Source organism: Vitis vinifera, chromosome 17 (genome assembly GCF_030704535.1).
Source record: "Vitis vinifera cultivar Pinot Noir 40024 chromosome 17, ASM3070453v1".
NCBI lineage: Eukaryota > Viridiplantae > Streptophyta > Magnoliopsida > Vitales > Vitaceae > Vitis > Vitis vinifera.
In genome coordinates this window covers 11,102,817-11,121,104 of record NC_081821.1, presented here as the reverse complement: position 1 = coordinate 11,121,104, position 18,288 = coordinate 11,102,817, and the positions used below count along the sequence as shown (strand labels likewise).

General features: G+C 37.8%; 2 protein-coding genes across 2 annotated transcripts; both read left to right on the top strand.

Moving 5' to 3' along the window:
• Window positions 1-9,918: 9,918 nt before the first annotated feature.
• LOC100260348 (DEAD-box ATP-dependent RNA helicase 20) lies at window positions 9,919-16,253 on the top strand. The gene is made up of 10 exons (XM_010664802.3): window positions 9,919-10,144; window positions 10,231-11,087; window positions 11,173-11,352; window positions 11,448-11,609; window positions 11,697-11,851; window positions 13,889-13,981; window positions 14,103-14,188; window positions 14,260-14,486; window positions 15,326-15,559; window positions 15,650-16,253. The coding sequence occupies exons 1-10, from the start codon at window positions 10,089-10,091 to the stop codon at window positions 15,754-15,756; spliced, it is 2,157 nt and encodes a 718-aa protein (XP_010663104.1). The 5' UTR covers window positions 9,919-10,088; the 3' UTR covers window positions 15,757-16,253.
• A 370-nt stretch (window positions 16,254-16,623) lies between these two features.
• LOC100250040 (60S ribosomal protein L27a-3-like) lies at window positions 16,624-17,543 on the top strand. Its single transcript, XM_002280983.5, has one exon. The coding sequence runs from the start codon at window positions 16,934-16,936 to the stop codon at window positions 17,372-17,374; it is 441 nt and encodes a 146-aa protein (XP_002281019.1). The 5' UTR covers window positions 16,624-16,933; the 3' UTR covers window positions 17,375-17,543.
• Window positions 17,544-18,288: the final 745 nt, after the last annotated feature.

Sequence of the window (18,288 nt, the reverse complement as noted above, 5' to 3'; positions counted from 1 at the left end):
TCCTGATTATAAATCTTTTCGTGTATTTGGCTGCCTTTGTTATCCTTTCATTCGGCCATACAACACTCATAAATTGCAGTACAGATCTGTCCAATGTCTTTTTCTTGGCTATAGTTTGAATCACAAGGGGTTTTTATGTCTTGATTATGCAACTGGAAGAGTCTATATTACTCCCCACGTGGTCTTTGATGAATCAACTTTCCCACTTGCTCAGTCCAAGTCTTCCAGTTCGTCTAATGACACTTCAGCAGAAGGCTCTACCCCTGCCCTTATAACTCCTCCTTCTTTTCCATGTCTTCTCCCAGATTCAAAAATCAGTCATGCTTCCATAGATTCTCATTCTCTATCCACAAGTGAAAGTCCTATTCCTACAACCTCTTCTTCACCTCTGGACACATCTAGTTCTTCTCCTGCTATAGATTTATCACCTAAATCTGTTCCAGAACCTCATATCACTGCTCTTGCTCCACGAATGACAACAAGGTCCATGCGTGGTATAACCAAGAAAAAGACCATTCTTGATCTCTCTGCCATAAAGGTTTCAGAACCATCTACTCTCAAACAAGCCTTCAAAGATCCAAATTGGACTAATGCTATGGAAATGGAGATTGCTGCTCTTCATAGAAACCATACTTGGGATCTTGTTGAACAACCACCCAATGTCAATGTGATTGGCTGTAAGTGGGTGTATAAACTGAAACATAAGCCAAATGGGAGTATAGAGAGGTATAAAGCTAGGCTTGTGGCAAAAGGATATAATCAGACTCATGGTCTGGACTATTTTGAGACGTTTAGTCCAGTAGTTAAGGCTGCCACTATTCGCATCATACTTATTGTTGCTCTCAGTTTTAAGTGGGAAATTCGACAGCTTGATGTTCACAATGCCTTCCTCAATGGTGAGCTAGAAGAACAAGTTTATATGTCTCAACCTCCTGGATACTTTGACACTCAATTCCCGAATAGAGTGTGTAGATTGAAGAAGGCTTTATATGGCTTAAAACAAGCCCCACGTGCTTGGTTTCAAAGACTCAGCTCTGCTCTTCTTCAGTGGGGATTCAGCATGTCTCGGACTGATAGTTCTATGTTTCTGCACTTTGGAAAGGCCACTACTTTGATAGTTCTTGTCTATGTTGATGATATACTCGTAACGGGCAGCTCATCCACACAGATTTCGTCTCTCATAGCTAAACTTGATTCAGTTTTTGCCTTACGAGATTTGGGTCAACTCTCATTCTTTCTCGGTATAGAGGTTTCTTACAATGAAGGCTCTATGACTTTGAGCCAAACCAAATACATTTCAGATCTTCTTCATAGAACTGAAATGTTTGATACCAAACCGGCAAAAACACCTGGTGCTGTTGGGAAGAACTTGTCTAAATTTGATGGAGATCCTATGGCAGATGTTACCCATTATCGAAGTGTAGTAGGGGCACTTCAGTATGTTTCCTTGACAAGACCTGATATAGCCTTTGCTGTCAATAAGGCATGCCAATTTATGCAACAACCAACCACAGCTCATTGGCTCTCAATCAAACGAATACTTCGGTATCTAAGAGGAACAATGCAAGATGGGCTTCTGTTCAGTCCTTCAAGTAACTTGACAATAGAGGGATTCACAGATGCAGATTGGGGTGCTCACCTTGATGATAGGCGCAGCTCAAGTGGATATCTAGTTTATCTAGGAGGTAACTTAGTCTCTTGGTCCTCTACCAAACAAAAAGTGGTGTCTCGCAGTAGTGCCAAGTTTGAGTATCGTGGTCTTGTTTTCGCTACTGCTGAGATTGTTTGGATGCAAGCCTTACTGCAAGAGCTATGTGTGCCAATACCTGCTATACCTCTACTTTGGTATGATAATATCAGTGCTTACCATATGGCAAAGAACCCTGTGTTTCATGCTAGAACTAAACACATAGAAATAGACCTTCATTTCATACGAGATCAAGTCATGAGAGGAAAGATACAACTGCACTTTGTTCCCACTGAAGAGCAGCCAGTAGATTTATTGACTAAGCATCTCACAAGTTCAAGGTTCTTGTCCCTCAAATCTCAGCTTTGTATAGCTCCAAGACCCTTTCACTTGAGGGGGGATGATAAGCCAAGAACAGAGGAAAACAGAGGAGTTGGTTCTGATGTCATGAGATGAAGCCCACTTGTTGTTAGATTTATTGTTATTGAGTTGTTATTTTTTACCAACTGTCATTACAACCTGTCTCCATCTATTTTGAACACTATATATATATTAAATCTCTCTCTCTTGTAACTTTAACAAAAGAGAGCAGAGTTTTCAGCTTCAGCTTTTCTATCTGCCATTGTTCATACCCCTTCCTCCCACTAATCTGTACCACTCATATCTCCAATTCATTTTGCCCATCACTATACTCATCACGCCCATATTTTACCATCACGTACCTTTCATAAGGGATACATAGAAGCTTTGGCTGTTGGTGTTGATGTGAGCATGATGAGACAATATAGGAGCCTCAAGCAGATGGGGCCTTTGCAACCTCTGAGGATGCATGGAATGAATCACTTGGATGAGGAACCGAGATCAGATTGCGTCTCAGTGAGGAAACGAATGAGAAAAATATACCCTGTACTGATTGAAAAGTACGATGTGATGGCGGATCTGTTTTGGCTCTTGAATGTATTTGATTTTCAGGATGAGGCGCACTCAAATTTGCAGCGTTATTACCAGAGTACATTTTGTTCTCCTCATGCATGGGGATTGGCATTTGTAACAGCAAGCTACAAAGAACTTGGGAAACTAACCCAAATAGTGCTGATGTATCATGGGGCAATTCCTTCAGAAATCATTGTGGGCTAAGCCGCTACGTCACCAGGCATACCTGGGCAAATAATTCAAAAGAGTTTGTGTTTGTCATTACTTGTGGAGGGCTTGCTAGGTAAATGGCCATATGAAAGCCAAGTGGGACCCTTGAAAACTGTATGGGCAGAAGAGGACGAACACTAGGTTACAAGAGCACAGTTCGCATGACTACACCTGGACGTGCTCTCCATTGTTGGCAGCATGGGAGTGGCTTTAGAGGATAATGATGACTATGGAACTCCACCCTTCAATGCAGAACAGCTTGTGAGTCTTCATGGGAAGACTACGTTGACTGCTGCTATTACAAGGGTGCTGGCAGAGGAAGGAAAAGCAAAGGTAGTTGCCCTCGATGAAATTGACAAGGCTCCTAAAGAGAAGAAGAGAGGAATTACAATTGCAATGGCCCATGTCGAGTATGAGACTGCTAAGCGGCACTATGCCCATGTGGACTGTCCAGGACATGCGGATTATGAGAAGAATATGATTACTGGAGCTGCCCAAATGGATGTTAGTATTCAGGTCGTTTTTGCTCCTAATGGACCCATGCCACGGACAAAGGAACACATTCTACTTGCGCGCCAGAAATGGAATTCCGTGAGCTTCTTAGCTTCTACGAGTTCCCTGGGGATGAAATTCCCATCATTCGGGGCTCAGATTTATGCGCGTTACAAGGACACTCAATGATTCTGGTGATTTCCTCTAGGGTGACTTCCCTTAGTTTGATCGCTCACCACTCCTTCACTTGGCCTTTCAAGCTTTGAATAAGTTTACAATGGAGATGGGACAATTCCTTGTCGCCGGATCTGAGGAGGATGCTCAGAAGCTCATATATTTTGCCTATAACATCAATGATAGCTCAATAGTTGGGAAGCTGCAATTTTCTTTCACAGGTTGGTGCTAAAAATAGTAAATAGGAAGGTGATTTGGAATACAGGTTTCCTACACTTGAAGCATCCGGCAATGCTGGTTGGCATGGTTGATGTGATATTTTCTGATGTTGCATAGCCTGATCAAGCCATGATTTTGGGCTCCAAATGCATCATACTTCCTGAAAGCTGGAGGTCATTCTTGTTATATCAACCGAGGCATGCTATATAGATTTGATCGTCCCGGCAGAAGCAATATTTTCCCAGGGAGTGAAGAAACTGCGAGCAAAATACAGTTCATGCTTTTGATACCATATCTGTTGAGATGGGGCAAGCGCCCTCCATAGCACAAGTAGGCTCAATTGGGTCATTGGCTTTTGTGGCGCCTGATTCTGATGAAGTTATGGCTAAGTTGGACGCTTTGAATGAAGAGTATTTGATGAATCCCAAATAATTCAAGGTTTGACAGGGTCTCATTTAGATGTCAGAGATGCTTCCGTGAAAGGTTTTATTCGATTTAATTTGCAGTTGGAGTGTGACTATGCATCATGGGTGCTTACATATAGGTGCGTTCAATGTACCGATGTAATTGATGTCGTCACTGGGTACTTGGAAATCGACTCCTACCGAGAATGGTTTGCGGAGCGTCACTACACTGGTGAGAATAGGTTTGGATGGATGTTTCGATCTGCCATGTATTGATTGATATGTGGGTAGACAAATCTGGTACGGCAAGCGTTCAACAGCATGAAAAGAAAGAGTTAAACCATATGAAACTCGCTGATATCAGCCTTCGTAAATCATAAGAACGCAGGAGATGCATTCAAGATGTCCACCCTTATGTTGAATACTGGGATTAGGCTTGATAGAGTAACGTTTCAGGCCCTCTTGACTACATGCATATGTCAGAGAGGAGAGGAAAATAACCTTACCAAATGGGCACGGGTTGTGCTTTCATACTCTGATCGTTGGGTTCATTACGACTTCTAAGGAGACTGGTTTCATTGTCAGTCACCTATTGATGGGAGTGAGGGATCCGACTAAGAGAATAACATGTTCTATGCCTTTGGAATCCAACTGCAAGCAACTTTGAACCAGTTAGAAGCACTCCTCTCAGTTTCGCAGCCATGTCTGTAGCACTAGAAGAAGTCATTAATGACCATGCATGGCCACTATCCTTCTATTCGGGATCATTACATGTTTGCTGATCTAGATTTGGGTGAAAAGAAAGGTGGGGAGATGCAGATGTGAAGTTTAAGGATTTTGAGAAAATGAGGATGACGAATAGGCCGAAGTTGTCATTTCAAAGCTAACAGGAGAGAGGGATTCAATTTGCTGTGAGCCTCTAGGAATTCATCTTCAATCAAGGAGCCACGCTATTGGTGGAGCAAGCAAAAATGAACAAAGGAAGCCCATTTATTACCTATCTTCTGTAAGGCCTCATTAGCAATGGAAAGACTACACTGGCAGCTATCATTGGGATCTAGTCCGGTCAGTTGGAAAAGAGATCAACTCGGTTTTTACTGAAGGAGGGTAAAGGGTAGCAGCAAGCAAGGGCCTTAAGCATACTGCAAAGGTTATGTTTTCCTTCAGACCAAAAGGTTATGATTTCTTCAGACCAATATCAGTAATATGTACCGATGGCAACCTCACTTGTGCACTGGACCCACAAGCACGACCTGTTTTGCATGGCCACCTTATGCATGTAACCCTGGGGCCACATGTCATCTTCCCTTTCTCCAATCCTCTTTGATTTTGAAAATAATTCTCCCAAACTTCATTTTGTAAATAATTTTCTAATTCCGGTTTTTAAATAACTTAAAGTCTCGAGAGTTTTCATCCTTAGAGTTTTTAGGATTCATAAGTCCCATTTTCAATAAAATTGGCTGCCATTTTCTCTTGAGCAAACCATTTTCCAATCTTCCCTGATTTTTTAAAATGTTTTAAAATAAGCGTGGATTTATTTCCATAATCTCAAGTGATGGAATTTATGGAATTAATCCATGCAAGGAAATAAAATGGGCTTTGGTGAGGGCCCTACATCAAATAAATTTTCTTCAAAATAAGAATGAATTTGAATGAAATATCATGTGTGCTATTGGTGCTTCTTTATCCATTTTGGTGGCATGAGTGACATACTTTATATTCATTACTATGCACTAATCCCATTTTTTGATAGCACGTTGCCATTTGCTGATCAGGTACGCATCCACTTGCACTTCGGTTATTCTCTATTACATATCCTGATACTCATATGTGCATGACCGATTCGAGTATTCATTGATTTTCTCATTGATTGCCATGTTAGCTTCATCTCATTAGTAGAGACCCGACTTTAGGGACTTAGAGGGGTGCTACGGTTTTTACCGTACCTTCCCGATAAGAAACCTGACCCCCGAATCCGATCCGATTTTTCGCAAACCACCTTTTCCAAAATAAAGAGTCACACTTAGGCTTTTCTTTCTTATTTTGTTTACCCTTTAAAAATAAAATAAAAATAAGTGGCGACTCCAAGTCATGTTCTTAATCAATAAAATCAATTTTTCAAATAAAAATCGAGCTCACCATCAAGTGGAAAACACATTGAGTCGAAATACGAGGTCCACACGTGGCTTTAGTTAAAAAATGAAGCCGCGTTTGGCAACTGCGGCTTTAATACAAAAATGAAGCCGCGTTTGCCAACTGCGGCTTTAGTACAAATATGAAGCCGTATTTGCCAACTGCGATTTTAGTACAAAAATAAAGTCACATTTCCCAACTGCGGCTTTCACTATAATGACGAAAAAAAATATTTTTTAATGACGTGGCGCCTACGTGGCATCAAAGAGGCTAATTTGAACATAAGTTTAAAAAAATGGTTAGATGTTACAATTTTTTTCAAAAATGGACCATTTTGACCCAAAACTCAAATTTAACAAATAAATCCATTGATTTAGAAAGCAACACACATTATAAATATGTAATTTATATATTATTAAAATTAAAAATATTTATAAAAAAAATTAAATATGTAAAGAAATTAAAAATTAATAATATTTAATTTTTTATATTTAAATTATCATATTAATATATAGATGTATTAATATTTTAACATTTTATTAAATAAAAAATATATAATATTTAAATATGAAGTTATCTATTGAAAGTTATATATATATTAAAAGTTATATATTTTATTATTCTATAATATTAAAAAAATTATTGGGTAGAATCTTCTGGTTTTAAGCTGATATGTAAATGTTTACGTAAGGTATCCACATTGAAATGATATGGGGAATAAAATATCTTTATATTGTTGACTTGTCCAGGCTGTGTTCGCGTGTGAGGGGCGACCACCACATTAGACTGACATGGGGAATAAAATATCTTTATATTGTTAGCTTGCCCAGACTGTGTTCGCGCGTGAGCGAGTGACCCACTTGCCTGGCTATGGCCCTTTTTGGAACCAAATGAATTCAGGCTGGAACTAGTGACCCGGTTCACCGAGTCAACGGCTCCACCGTCAGGTCATCCGATTTGATGGCGGTTCAATGGCCCTGCCGACTCAATTGTTAGCCCTTTCGGTCGGTTCGGTCCTACCATGGATCTTATTTGTATCCATCGTCTATCAACTAAAAAAAATGTTCCTTGCATCAATCTAATTGCATAACTCAAAATTTCCAAAATTAGGATTATATTTGGTTTGAGAAATAAAATAGTTTTCTAATATTTTTTTTACTATAAAAAATATAAAAAAAAAAATCAAATATAATTAAAAATAGTTAGAAATCTATGTATTTCTAAATTATTTAATCTTTATGCAAGGAGAAAAATAAGTGAAATGCATTTCAACAAACATGTAAATTTAATTTATTAATTTTAAATCTATTTTTATTTTTCCTTCGTTTTTTGTTGTCTTATATTTTTCTTTTTTAATTTCCTTTCCTTACATTTTTCCTCAAATTTTCTCTAGCATAAATTTACAATTCTTATACAAAGTTGAACTAAAGTAATCTCAAAAAACAAATATTTGATCAAAATCTAATACTTTCTAAAAAAATAAATTTATGAAAAAAATTTAAAGACAAAAATCAAATCAATACCTATAAATTTAAAAAAAAAATTCTAAACTCAAATCCAAATGATAAACTTCGATCCAAACCCACAAAAATTCTATATCTATTTGGCTTATTCTATTTAAATAATTTATGATTAAAAATAATAATTTTTATAAAAATTATGTTCTAACTTATAGAAAATATATGTTTAATAAAAATTTTATAATATCAATATTATTTTTAAAAAAATTGTACTTGCACCTTCATTTTAATTTTGGGGGAATTATGTAAAATGTCCAATCCATAAAATATAGATAAATTCAGAACCCAAAAGAGCCACTTTGTACATTTTAGGAAAAATAATTCTCATTCCATACACTAGATTAGTAACTTTATACCTATTTTTAATAGTGTCCTCCGAGTTTCTAACCAATTGAAGGTGGGTTGCCATCTATATAAGACAAGCAAATATACTTAATTGGACCTACATACGTAGCTGTCATATGACCCACTATCACTTCAATCTCTACATCAAACATATTATTAGAGATAGTAACATAGTTTTTACCCAAAGTTATCAATGTTAATAATTAAAAGTACCACTACAGATATAAAGATATATTAACCTATTTATCATCCATTACCACTTCTATTTCTATATCAAATATGCTACCACATATAGTAATCTTATTTTTACCCAAAAGTAACAACTTTTTTTAACTAAAAATATCATTGTAAATAGCAAGATGTAATAGTTATTAAGTCTTTTATTGTCATTCTATAACTTTGACAATAATTATTAAATAATATGTAAAAAAATTATACATAATTTACTTTTTACCAACATTATTGATTAAAATAAAAAAATTTAATGATTTAAAATTTTAATTAAACAAAATGTATTTTTTTTTACATATTTAATAAAAAATATTTTTTTTAATATCAATTTATTATGATGGGAATTGTGAATTTATATTTAAAATTTTAATGCAAACACTTTAAAATTTTAATTTTACATACCTTCAAATATTCTTTTAAAATTAAATATTCTTAAAGAATGATCATTACTAATTTTTTGTTAAATAAAATTAAACGCAAGTTAGTATTTTTTTAAATATTTTTTTGTTTTTATTTTGAAGAAAATAGAAAATTTAGTTTCAACACATGTAGATGGTGTTTTTTATTTTTTTATTTTTTAAATTTAGGTTTAATATTTTATAAAAAAATTTAAAATAAAAATATAAAAAATGAGATCCATAATATAAAAATTATAAATATAAAAATAAAAATATTATGAATGTAAAACAAAATAAAATATTATCTATATATATATTTAAAATATTTGTATTTATTTATTTATTTATTAGATTATTAATTATTATAGGTGAGTATATTTTTATATTAAAAAAAATTATTTTAATGCATTATTTTATATTAAAATAAAATTTTAATAAAGAAAATAAAAAAATAATGAATAAATGAATTGTACTTTTAAAAAATAAAGTTAATTTTTTTAATTAAGTAGACTTTCAAAAATAAGGAAAAATATGAGAATTATTGTACAAAATTAATTAAAATTAAAGTATAAAAAAAATTAGTTTATTTAATTATAATATAAAAATTAATTTAATTTGGTGAGAATGTAAGAATGGACTTATTGGAAGTGAGGAAGGAAAAAGAAAACGAAAAAAAAAAAAAAAAAAACCTAGGAGGCGAGAGAGGGAAATGAATAAGGGATGGTAGTTTAGAAATGTACAATGCTGCATTAATAAAAATGGTGTTGTAAATAGTAATTGAGTTATTATTTTAGTGTATAAAATGAGGATTAATTTTTCCAAAATGGACTTCCAAATGGCTCTTTCGGGTTTTAAATTTGTCAATATTTTATTTTATGGATCGGACATATTTACGTAATTCCCCTTTAATTTTTAAGTAAAAACCAAGCGAGGACTTTTAAGTCATTTTACAAATATATTAACGGTCTTGAGTGGGAGAATCTGGAGGTCGGTATAATTACAAAATAAGTGGATTTTTTTATGTAATTTTCAAATAATTAGGTGTAAATTACCATTAATTTTGTATTAATCTTCTAGCTTCATGTGGGGACCACGTGGAAGCCACGTGGAGGAGAAGAGTGCAACCACGTGCATGGAAGGCGCTTGGATAAGCCGCAGTGACCATTGGATATTTTCCCCGAAACTTTTTTCAGGAGAATCCAAATACGCGTCTTGTGTGAGAATCTTCTCACCTCTCTGAAAGAAGAGACCTTTGCGCCTTCTGGTTCGGTTTGAAACCCTAATCCTATTCCAAACCCTAGGGGCAGCATTAAAGACCTTACACTTCTTCGTTGCGGCGACGATGAACCATTACGACCTCAGATTCTCCGATCCTCACTCCTATCGCGAACGTAGAAGGTACAGTTCAGTCCAATTCAGATCTAGTTTTTTTCTCTTTTGGAATGTTTTTTCAATTTCATGGGCGGTTTATCGTTGTATTGTAGCGACCTAATGGTGGCACCGCCTCCCGTAGCACCTCCGCCGATGATGGGCGGTGTAGTCGGTGGGCCCAGCCCGACCTACGGACGGGGTGGGCCGGCTTCCTACGGAGGACCTTCGGTTTCTTTCCCTAACGGCGGAAGAGGAGGTGGGGATGTTTCCGGATCTGTGCCTGGCGGAGGGGGTTTCAACGCTTACCCGCCTTTTCAGCCTGGTTCCGGAAGGTTTGAGATTGGCCGGGGTGGCGGTGGCGGTGGCGGAGTAGGAAGGGGGTTTAGTGGAGGGAAAGGTAGTGGTGGAGAGTTCGGTGGAAGAATGGCTAATGGTGATCTTGGAAATAGAAGAGGCGATGGAGATCGAGGTCGTGGTGGTGGTGGTGCTAGGGGCCGAGAAGGTGGGCGAGGTACAGGTGATGGAGGGAGGCGTGCTTATGACTCCGGTCGTGGCGGAGGTAGGACAGGCGGCAGCAGGAGTTCAGATGGTGGCAGAGGTGGTGGCGGTAGTAGGACTTTTGATGGAGGCCATGGTCGCGGCGGTATTAGAAGTTCTGACGCTGGCCGTGGTGGTAGGAGTTTTACCGGAGGCAGGGGTGGTGGAAGGAGTGGTTTTGACGGAGGCCGTGGTGGAGGAAGGGGAGGTAGGCATGGGGGAGCATCGAGAGGGGACTTAGACAACATTGCTCTTCCCAAGCAAGATTTTGGAAGCTTGGTTCCCTTTGAGAAGAATTTTTATATTGAGAGCCCTTCTGTGCAAGCAATGTCGGAGCAAGAAGCAATGCTCTATCGTGCAAGGCGTGAAATCACAGTGGAAGGCTATGATGTCCCGAAGCCTATCCGACACTTTCAAGAGGCAAATTTCCCTGGTATTTCATCGTTAAATGGTGTCGCGCTGTGAATCTCAATTTTGTACGTGTAACTTTTAGCTGATTGAGCTTGTTCACTTGACAGGGTATTGCCTTGAGGTGATTGCTAAATTGGGTTTTGTTGAGCCAACGCCTATTCAGGCTCAAGGATGGCCAATGGCCTTAAAGGGTAGAGATTTAATTGGCATTGCCGAGACTGGCTCAGGGAAGACCTTGGCTTATTTGCTTCCAGCTTTGGTTCATGTTAGTGCACAGCCTCCATTAGGTTAGTATTGGTTAGCCTTTTTCCTTATAGGTTGCCCCCTTAGTTGTCTGATCTTTTTTTCTTTATTCTTTTTTCGTTCTTTTATAATTATTCAGTTCGAGGTGAAGGTCCTATTGTGCTAGTGTTAGCACCTACAAGAGAATTGGCTGTTCAGATTCAAGAAGAAGCTCTAAAATTTGGATCATTTACAAAGATTAGGAGCACTTGCATTTATGGTGGTGCTCCAAAGGGACCACAGATTCGTGATCTTCAAAGAGGTACTTATGTTTCTTCTATGGCTATTTGCTAAATCCCTATAAATTTAGGTTGGTGCACGAAAATCTTATCTATTGCCCTTATGCTAGGTGTTGAGATTGTCATTGCTACACCTGGACGATTAATAGATATGCTGGAGGCTCAACATACAAACCTGCGAAGAGTGACTTACCTTGTATTAGATGAGGCTGACCGAATGTTAGACATGGGATTTGAACCTCAGATCAGGAAAATTATTTCCCAAGTATGGTTTCCTTGCTTTGCTTCCTTTCTCATTTACGAGTCAGCTTAATTTGCATCAGGAATAACTTTTTGGAAATTATAAGCACTGTTCACTTCTATAGTCCAAGAGAATTCTAATATAGTTGCCATTAGGATGTACAGTTGATATATGTGTGCCCCTTTGTGTGCTTCCGGTGTATATGGGGTGCACCCCCTTTTTGGCTTGGCACTTGTTAATATATCTGCATTTGCCTATCAATTGTTTTCTGTGTTTTCCTTTGCTCTTTTGGTCTTTGGTGTCTTGTACACATCTTATATGCTTTCATTCACCCTTTGGGTAGGCACGTTTAATGCAAGTGATATTACCTAAATATATATATATATATATATATATATATATATATATATATATATATATATATATATATATATATAATGAAGAGTATGTATTATATTGTTGCAGTGGTTATTGTCTTTGTTATTTTTTTTCCCTGCTGGGCAAATAAAAATCTGATTCATAGAGTGCCTAATAAAAGGGGTTGCAACCCAATGTAGAATGCACGCCTCTAGAGAACCAGAAATGGCCAGACTAACACGAGGCCAAACTATCTACAATTTCCATCAGGGGATTTGCCCAAACTATCTACAATTTTCATCAGAGGATTTGCATTAGCTTCCTATGAATCTCAAGCCTATAAAAACAGCAAAGTAAACAAGGAGCCAGCCCTTCACCATTAACTCTAAATGCTCTGCCCCTTCAAAATTTCTTTATTGTCCGACACAAACAAATGGGTACAGATCCCACACTTGCTTGCTATTGCCCAGGAAACCACATGCCATCCAAGCATAAAAAATCTTTGATCAACCAATGAAGCACCCAATACTCTCCAAAGGAAAAAGCAAATTAGGCTCCTGAAGCTAGGAAATCTATCCCAGTAGATCAAAAACTTATTATTATTGCGACGTGCCATTCAATCATCAAATCTTTGATTGAGCATGAAAGCACCCAAGACTCTCCAAATTGAAAGAAAATTAAGCTTCAAAAGCTAGAAGCCCTATGGTAGCGAATCAAACTCTATTATTACTATTGTTGTGGTTGTTGTTATTAATAGTAACAGTAGTAGAGCATCGTATCATCATTTCTATTTGAATTATTTTTGGATGGTTTATCCAATTTATTCAAAATATGATGGTTATAATGCATAATGGTTTGCAATCTTGAAATAAATTTTGGTCATTTCAAATCAACTTGGATCTCCCAACTATGGGCTCTAAGGGGGTTCAAGTAACAATTTTTGAATCAAAAAATGCCTACACTTCTATTACTGTATGAGAATCCATGTTTAAAAAAATGTTACTTTCAATCTTGTCATATTCTAAGGAGTTCATATATGCTACCTTGAGGGAGGAATCTGTGAAAATGGTGAAAACTTCCATGTGAATTGGGAATTTGAAAGGCGATCCTCAATGAAACCTTCATACCTTTAGTGCCTAAGGAAGGTGGGAATGTGGATATCTAACACTTTTGTCCTATTAGCTTGAAGTCAATAACATAGTATCTTAATTCCATCCAGAAGAGGGAAAAAAAATTGTATGCAAACCTCTTTGTTAGGCACATTTGACAATGCTTTTGTTTGCCTAAGCTCATGCATGCATACATACATATGCATATATGTATACTTTGTCCCTTTAGTGCCTAAGGAAGGTGGGAAGATGGAAATCTAACACTTTTGCCCTATTAGCTTGAAGTCAATAACATCGTATCTTAATTCCATCTAGAAGGGAAAAAAATGTATGCAAAACTTTTCAGCAGGTGCAGTTGATAATGTTTTTGTTTGCCTATGCCCATTGGCAAAACACCTTAAAGGATTGGATTCATTGGAGATCACTTTTGCAGAATCTTTTTGTTTCACATGTTCATTGCATTAAGATTTACCAACATGTGATTCTTCTTTCTGTATCTTCTCAAGAACTGGGTGTACTGATGTTTTTAACATAAAAATCCTTAAAAAAATGATGAGCTTTGGAGCTTAATACAGATGAGTTCTGTTAATTACAGATCCGACCAGATAGACAGACATTATACTGGAGTGCCACATGGCCAAGGGAGGTGGAAACTCTAGCGAGGCAGTTCTTACGTAATCCATACAAGGTTCGTGTTGTAGTTCCCTATTCCATATGTTATCCAGATGCAAGCAAAACCGTGTATGCATTAGATGTGCTGTAAAGCTTTAGAAAATGTGATGCTTATTCAGTGCTTTGTAAAATATTAGGTAATCATTGGATCCCAAGACCTGAAAGCAAATCAATCTATTCAACAAGTTGTTGAGGTTGTGACAGAGACGGAGAAATATAACAGGTATTCATCTAGAAAAAGGTTGATGTCCTGATTTGATGGCTTTGATGTCTTACTGTATTTTGTTCATGCAGGTTGATCAGATTGCTCAAAGAAGTGATGGATGGAAGCCGAATCCTGATATTCATGGAGACAAAGAAGGGATGTGACCAAGTTACTAGGCAGATGAGAATGGATGGATGGCCATCTCTATCTATCCATGGTGATAAAAACCAGGCTGAAAGGGACTGGGTCCTTGCAGAGTTTAAAAGTGGCAGAAGTCCTATAATGACTGCCACTGATGTAGCTGCCCGTGGTCTTGGTAGGATTACTGTGTGTTAGGAGTTATTAAGTTTCTTCATTTAGGTCTTGAAATTCTGAAGATAGGCGAGTCGGCCGGCTGCTGTCCAGTTTCCTAAGTATATAATTTGTGGTTTGGGTGTGAAAGGAGGGGCATCATGTCTAAAGACTAACTGCTCGCTAATATTCACCATGAGCATGATCCTTACATTTGATCAAGGGATTACAAGTTGGATTGAGGGGCAATTTTGGTTTCTCGTATTCACTAGAATGTCCCATAATGGACTCCACATGGCAACTACCTTAATCTTACAGCTCATGTTACATGGACACGGGGAGCACAGTTTCACAGATATGGATGGAACTTTAGTCTCTAAATTTATGGGGAGGTATGCCATTATCTAATGCAGGTCACAGTATACACTATAGGTTAGGAATGGTATTTTTATTTATTTATTGTTATACATGGGGGGAAAGGTTATATAGAAAGCTGGCTTTCTATAAGATTGCATTATGCTCTAGTGGTTCCTGAAATGGAGTGGCTCCTGTCAAGTGTCTAAGTAACATGGTTGAAGTAATCGTCGCCCATCCACGGTTATGGAGCTGGTTGTTGTGGCAGCCCGGTTGACTCACACAAGCATATTCATTAATTTCAGTGATGGATTTGAAAGTGATGGTGATGGCGGTGCTCCTTATCCCTGGAAGGTTAGGGTGGGCATATTAATGTGATGAATCTCTTATTTTATATTTTGATCTTTCAGATCTTAGCTGTGCAGGGATAAGGGGGTGTTGCAATTTTCTCCATGCTTCAAACTGCTTTTTTGTTCGTTTTGCCTAATTTTTGCTTTCTGTTGATTGTAGATGTCAAGGACATAAAATGTGTGATCAATTATGATTTCCCATCAAGCCTCGAAGATTATGTCCACAGGATTGGCCGAACAGGTCGTGCAGGGGCCAAGGGAACTGCCATTACCTTTTTTACACATTCAAATGCAAAGTTTGCTAGAGATCTCATCAAGATTCTGCAAGAAGCAGGGCAGGTTGTGAGTCCTGCATTGTCTGCCATGGCCCGCTCAAGTGGTTCTGCATTTGGAGGTATGTTTGCTTTCTTTTCCAGATCATAAGTGCAGAGTGTGTGATGGGATGGCTGGATCCCTAACATTTTTGGTTTTCATTGTTTTTCAGGTTCCGGAGGCAACTTCCGATCAAGGGGACGGGGTGGCAGCTTTGGCAACCGAGGTTTGATTTCAGGATCTAATACCATTCCTCTTGGTGCAAGGAGGCCTTGGTAGTTGCTGCTGCTGTTTTGGACCTTCTTGGATTTGAAAGAACAAGTTTAGACTGCCATCTATGCAATATAATGGCAGTCATGTTATCGATCACAGCAGCAATGACTTGAGAAGGTAGAAATTGGAAGCTCTGTTAGTTTTGCGACCAAGCCTGTTGCAGATGCTTCTTAAGTAACGTCCATTTTTTGGATATAACTCTCTGATCTAGAAAATGCTTGCAAAAGCCCTGGCTTTTCATTGTCAGGACGAATATTCTCATTTTTTGGTGGGTTCAGGGAATGGGATAGGTTGATAGTGTTGAGGTATAAAAGATAAAATGTTCCCATGGATCATGTATTAATAGAAAAAACAATAGCACATTGTTTCTCCAGTTTGATTTATAACCGAAGGTGTAGTAGGTTGGCTTTGTAAAACTATATTTTGGACTCAGGATACAGCAGACTCGATTCAATTTGATGTTTGTTATGGCAGTAATCAAAATTAGCAATTGAATTCGTCCAGTAGCTGTTTACAAAGTTGGATTTGTTTGGTTTCCAGATACTTACGTGATGAATCAACCCCATGGAACTGGGTTTTTCTTTAAACCCCTGAAATCACGATGATGGGTAATATCCGCTTATTCACATCGTGGAGTGTGGATTAATATAAAGGTTTATATCAATTAGAGACTTTAATATTTGAAGATTTATATATATTTTTTTTAATATTTTCTCTTTGCCCTTTCAGGGTGTAACAATTTGATGGGAAGGTCACGGGGAAAGAAATTTGTTCAGAAAAATTAGGGTTTTGGGTCAAAATGGCCCTCTTGAGCAAAACAAATGTCGCATCTAGCCTTATTTTAAAACTTACTTTCGAAGCAGCCTACGAACTAGGTAAGGTCTTTTTTTATAAAAAAGAAAAAAAAAAAAGGGTTAAATTCTAGCTTTGGGAGTGGGAATGGAGACTTTGAGACTACAGGCTACAGAGAATGAAAAGAAAAAGGCCGGTTGGGTTAAATAAAAGAGATCCCATGATAAATTTTGAGCCCTAATGGATGAATTAGAATGAATCGTAACAAAAGGGGCAAAATGGTCAAATCGGAATCCTCACCCTCCCAATAAATCCCCCCAAACCCTAGCTCCATCCTTCGCCGCATCTCCCATATACGCAGTAGCAGCACAGGAGGGAGAGAGAGGAGAGAATGACGACTCGGTTCAAGAAGAACAGGAAGAAGCGCGGCCACGTCAGCGCCGGCCATGGCCGTATCGGAAAACATAGAAAGCATCCCGGTGGTCGCGGTAACGCCGGAGGTATGCACCATCACCGAATCCTCTTCGACAAGTACCATCCTGGTTACTTCGGCAAGGTCGGTATGCGATACTTCCACAAGCTTCGTAATAAGTTCTACTGCCCGATCGTCAACATCGACAAGCTCTGGTCCCTTATCCCCCAAGATGTCAAGGATAAGGCCTCTCCCGAGAACGCCCCCTTGATCGACGTCACTCAGTTTGGCTATTTCAAGGTTTTGGGTAAAGGAGCTTTGCCGGAGTCGAAGCCGATTGTTGTGAAGGCCAAGCTGGTGTCGAAGATCGCCGAGAAGAAGATTAAGGAGGCCGGCGGTGCCGTTGTTCTCACTGCCTAGGTTTGCTTGCTCCTTTTTTTTTAAAATAACTTTTTGAGGATTATTACGACTTCGTTATTGATTAGGTTTTTGGTGGATTTTGATTGTTTTCTTGTTGACTCTGAGATGTTGAACCTTTTGAGGTGTTATCTTATCCCTTTGTTATCAATCAATATGGAGTTATTTAGTATCTTAGTTTTAAAAATATGTGGATTTATGCTGCCCTATTGGAGCTTTTGAAGTATAGATTCTTGTTTCATCAAGCAATTTGATAGTGTGTGGCATTCTCGTTTATTAAAAAGAACGTTGTTGGATGCGTCTTCTGCCACTGCTTTGATCTGAATCATGCTTATGAACTAGCATTGGAGAGTGTTCTGAAACATTAGATGTTAGGTAGGAGACCATTGAACTAAGGAGCTTTCAGCATAAGAGATGCTCAGAGCTCCATGCCCTTTACATTGCCATTGTCTCCAAGTAAATGTATTTCCCACTAAACCGCAAATCCCTTAAAGCTCTCAGAAGCCTTGCTTCTCATCAATGAGAAACTCATTAGTACTCTACTCGGTCAGCTGCTTAATCAACTCTGATGTCTTCCTCATTTTTCTTAGGAGCGGTAGTTAATTGGGCATCTGTTTATTGCCAACATGGAGCTCCTAATCTCCCTTGATTGACTGCTGCCTTAATATGTGTTTTGGTGCGCCTTTTGAAGAAATGTTTTGAGCACCTGTTAATTGCCACTATTTAGTTTTTGAACATTGTTTGTTAACCTATTTAGCTTTTACTCAACTAAGATTCAATTACATTTTGTGATTACTTGGACCCAAATTGGAACCTAAAACATACTTACCTAAGCCTTCAACTATAGAGTCTTCAACTCATTCTTGAGCCATATAAGTCTTGTTGAAAATTAATCTGTTTTATATTAGTGATTTTTG